Raw genomic sequence first — 3519 nt, 5'->3', positions numbered from 1 at the left:
AAACCTCTAGAATCCCATGTGGAGTCATATCCAAACAACACAGCCCACAAAGCCCTGCACCATCTACCCACTACTCACTCTCTCCCCTAGTCCACTGGGCTCCAGAAGCACTGGCCTGGAGCACACAGCACATTCCTGCAGCAGGGTCTTGGCACTCCCTGTTTCTGCCACATAGACCTCTTCCCCCAGGTCTTGGCAAGGCCCGCTTGTGAGTAAGGTCACAGCTCCAAGGCCTCTTACTGTAGGAGATCCACCCTGGCACCTACCTAGGGAGCACATCTCCTTGCTTCAACCCCAGGTGTCTGTTCCCCAAGCTCCTCAGCTTCTGATTAACAGCACAGCCTTCTCAGCTCACTGGGTGTCCCAGGCCCCTGTGTGTGGCCTGAATTGCATATTCACTGAAGAATAGGGGACTGAAGGCCCCTTTCACCTTCTGGAATCCAGAAAAGATGGTGGAGGTCTTGGTGCCCTGTAGCAGTACCTGTCTGGTACTCTGTGCTGGGGTGCCCTGACTCCTCTCTCCTGAGTCAGTCCAGCACAGGGGCTTTTGTCTAATCTGTACTGGGCAGTGTCCCGGCCTGCAGCAGTACCCCAGGCTAAGGTGCTTAGCGACCTGCCCACTGGCTTCTGGCTCTGCTCCTGGGTGTCTGACCCTGTCTGCAGAATCGCCCACTTCCCCCGGGGCCCTGGCTCCCAGGCGCGGCTGTCATGATGCGGGTCAGGAAGCTCCAGAGCCCCGGGCCAGTCCGAACTTGGCTTCGCAGCGGGAAAGAGGTTGGACGGTGCAGCCCAGTCCCACGGGTCCCGGACCTCATGCCCCCACCCCCACCCCGGCATCCCCGAGTAGCGGTGCCTCGTGATCCAGACTTACCCATGTCTGAGAGTCTATACATCTGCCCCTAATCCTGATGGAGGATGGGAAATGTCTGGACAGTGGTGGGCAGGTGTCATGTTGTACAGATTTTGGGGTTGCCACCGACACTTGAAGAACTTTAACCAGTAGTTATGGTGCTTTTTGTCCATCTTTTAGCCTGTGCCTCAGTCCTGAGAGAGAGGGGGAGGGAGAGGGAGAGGGGGAGGGAGAGCACTAGTGAGCTAGGGGAAGGACTATCACGCTACAAATAGGCGATTCCTGAGTTGTTGTGGCCCACCCTGGGCTGGTCTTCCCAGTGTGTACACACCCACCCCTACACCCTGTGACTGGCCTCCCCAGGTGTATTCTATCCCCATCACCCCACCTTGTGTATATACACCCACCCCAGGTGTATACACATATCCACCCCAGGTGGATACACACACCCATACCCTGAGACACCTCTCCATGTGCAGAGAGGCAGAGAGAGAGAGAGAGAGAGAACCATTCACTCTCCACTGGGCCTCTACCAGGGACAGGAACATTGACCTGGGTTTAAGGTGTCCCAGAGACCAAGGCAGACAAGTTCCTTGTTCTTAGGGAACTTACATTCCAGAGGCAAAACAAAAATACCTGAAGGAGTTAGAAAAGCCCAGCTACTGACAAGGAGGGCCAGGCAGAACCCTGAACTGGGCTCTAGGCCAGGCAGCCTGGAGCAACTGGGCTGGTTAGTCTGAGGAGAAGAAACTTGGAGTCTGATGGACCAGGCCTGGGGAGCAGCAAAGCAGTGAATGGGGACAAAGGAGCAGCAGAAGTGAGGGCCCAGGGACCAGAGCCTAGGAGTAGACTGGGTGGACAGCAAGGAAGATGGGCCTGGGAGGACCACCCAAGACCTTGGAAAGGGTCAGGAATCTGCACGTTACCCCAGTCGTCAGGAGAAGGAGCCAAGAGCTCTGGTGAGTCCTGAAGCAAGGGAGGGTGGAGGGTTCAGGAACTGGTGCAGGAGGCAGACAAGGCTGGTTTGGCTCGGGCAATCTAGACAGAGGGGGCAGATGGGAGGGAGACTCCATAAGGACTTACGCAGCCGGAACAGGAGCAGCTTGGGACGGAGATTTCAGGTTCTGTGCTGGCCTTATGGCTTTGAGCACCCATTCAGAACCCGAGGGGCAGTTGGCTCTGAGCCTAAGATGGGGAAATTGCCACTAATTCTCACTCCAAGACCATATGCAGGCTCAGCACACATGTGGGCTCAGGCTTCCCCAGCCTCTCATGTGTGTTCACTCATAAGCTCTCCTACTCAAATCAAGCCAACCTCATAGGTAGACACCAGGGCTTTCTCTGTACATGTCCATGGGCCATAGACACAGACAGGTGTTTTGAAAAAGACAGTGTGGTCAAGACCTTTCTGAGTCAGGGGCTCAGTTTTCAAGTACAGTTCTCAAGAGAGTGATGGTGGGGCAGTATAACAACGTGGCCCCCAAATTCTTCATTGTCTCCTGTGACCTCTAGGTGAGCTTGGGGGCCTGTTTCAAGCAGGAGATGAAGAGTGGCATAGTGTGACTTTGGGGCTGGAACCCTGGGACCCTGAGCCTGCAGTAAAAAGTCTGACAAACCAGGCATGACAAGGCACAGCTGTAATCTTGGCACTTGAGAAGCTGAGGCAGGAGGATTCTGAGTTAGAGGACTGCTTGGGCTGCTGTTGTGGAATGTGGTCCTCTGAGCAGAACAGTTTCATCAGATTAGCAGTGCCTGCTTGCAAGAGCCCATCACCATCCGACCCCTGTACTGCTGACACTCCTTCAGAGAAGGGGGCGCTGGAGAGAGTCACTGGACCCTCATCTGAGATTCTGATGGCCTCTTCCTGCACTCCCAGACATATGTGTGCTATTCTGCCCTAACTGCATGTGGCCTTATGGTCACGGGAGGTGCCAGAATACTTAGACAGTGGATGGCTAACTGGAAGGGGGAGTCTCCCTCTGTGTGGCTAGGAGGAGGCCATCATCCATGCTGGGTGAAGGCTTTCCAGTGCTGCTGCTTTGGGGTCCCCTACACTCCTATAACTAGCCCCTCCCCCATGCTCTCTAAGTAAAGCCTAATGAACTCATTGGTTCCCTAGGTTGAACTTTGGTAGAATTGTACTTTGGTTTGTCATTGGGACAATGACCTTGTAAGGAGAGGCAGACTCTGTTTACATTCTCCCAGGAAAGGAATCCACACAAGAGCTATCTAAAACAACAACAACAAAAAGGTCTAGCTACCCACCATGCAATGAGGAAAACCACGCTAACAGAGACCACGTGTAGATGGCCCTGGTGTGTAGTCCCAGCCTCAGGATTCCTGAAGCCAGGCTCTGTCAGACAAGGGCCTGGACACTGTGAAGCAGCGACATGCCATCCCCATACTTCCCTGTCTGGATTCTTGACCCACAAATTCCAGGAGTATAAAAAAATGGTTAGGCCGGGCACAATGCTGGACACCTTTAATCCTAGCACTCTGAAGGCAGAGGCAGGTGGATCTCTATGAGATCAAGGCCAGCTTGGTCTACATAGAGAGTTCCAAGTAAGCAGGGGCTACAGGCAGAAGAAAGAAACAAACAAAAAAGGAAAGACAGAAAGAGAGAGAGAAAAAGAGGAAGAGAAAGAAGGAAAAAAGAGGGAGAAAGAGAA

At 53.8% G+C, this 3519-nt stretch overlaps 1 protein-coding gene across 4 annotated transcripts in view; it reads right to left on the bottom strand.

Moving 5' to 3' along the window:
* The window catches only part of Slc2a10 (solute carrier family 2 member 10), a 24835-nt gene that overhangs the window by 15382 nt on the left and 5934 nt on the right, over positions 1-3519 (bottom strand). For 2 of the 4 annotated variants that reach the window (XM_029560798.1, XM_029560799.1), the window contains exon 1: positions 267-442. The exons of the other annotated variants lie outside the window; for them this stretch is intronic. Coding sequence is in view for 1 of the 2 variants with exons in the window: in XM_029560799.1 (XP_029416659.1) it covers positions 267-279 (13 nt within the window). In the remaining variant the exon portion in view is untranslated. Of the gene's footprint in view, positions 1-266; positions 443-3519 lie in introns of those variants that run through there. 4 annotated transcript variants of the gene reach the window in all.

Source organism: Nannospalax galili, unplaced genomic scaffold (genome assembly GCF_000622305.1).
Source record: "Nannospalax galili isolate Female #2095 unplaced genomic scaffold, S.galili_v1.0 scaffold492, whole genome shotgun sequence".
Lineage (NCBI taxonomy): Eukaryota > Metazoa > Chordata > Mammalia > Rodentia > Spalacidae > Nannospalax > Nannospalax galili.
This window is presented reverse-complemented; position numbering and strand designations above follow the sequence as displayed.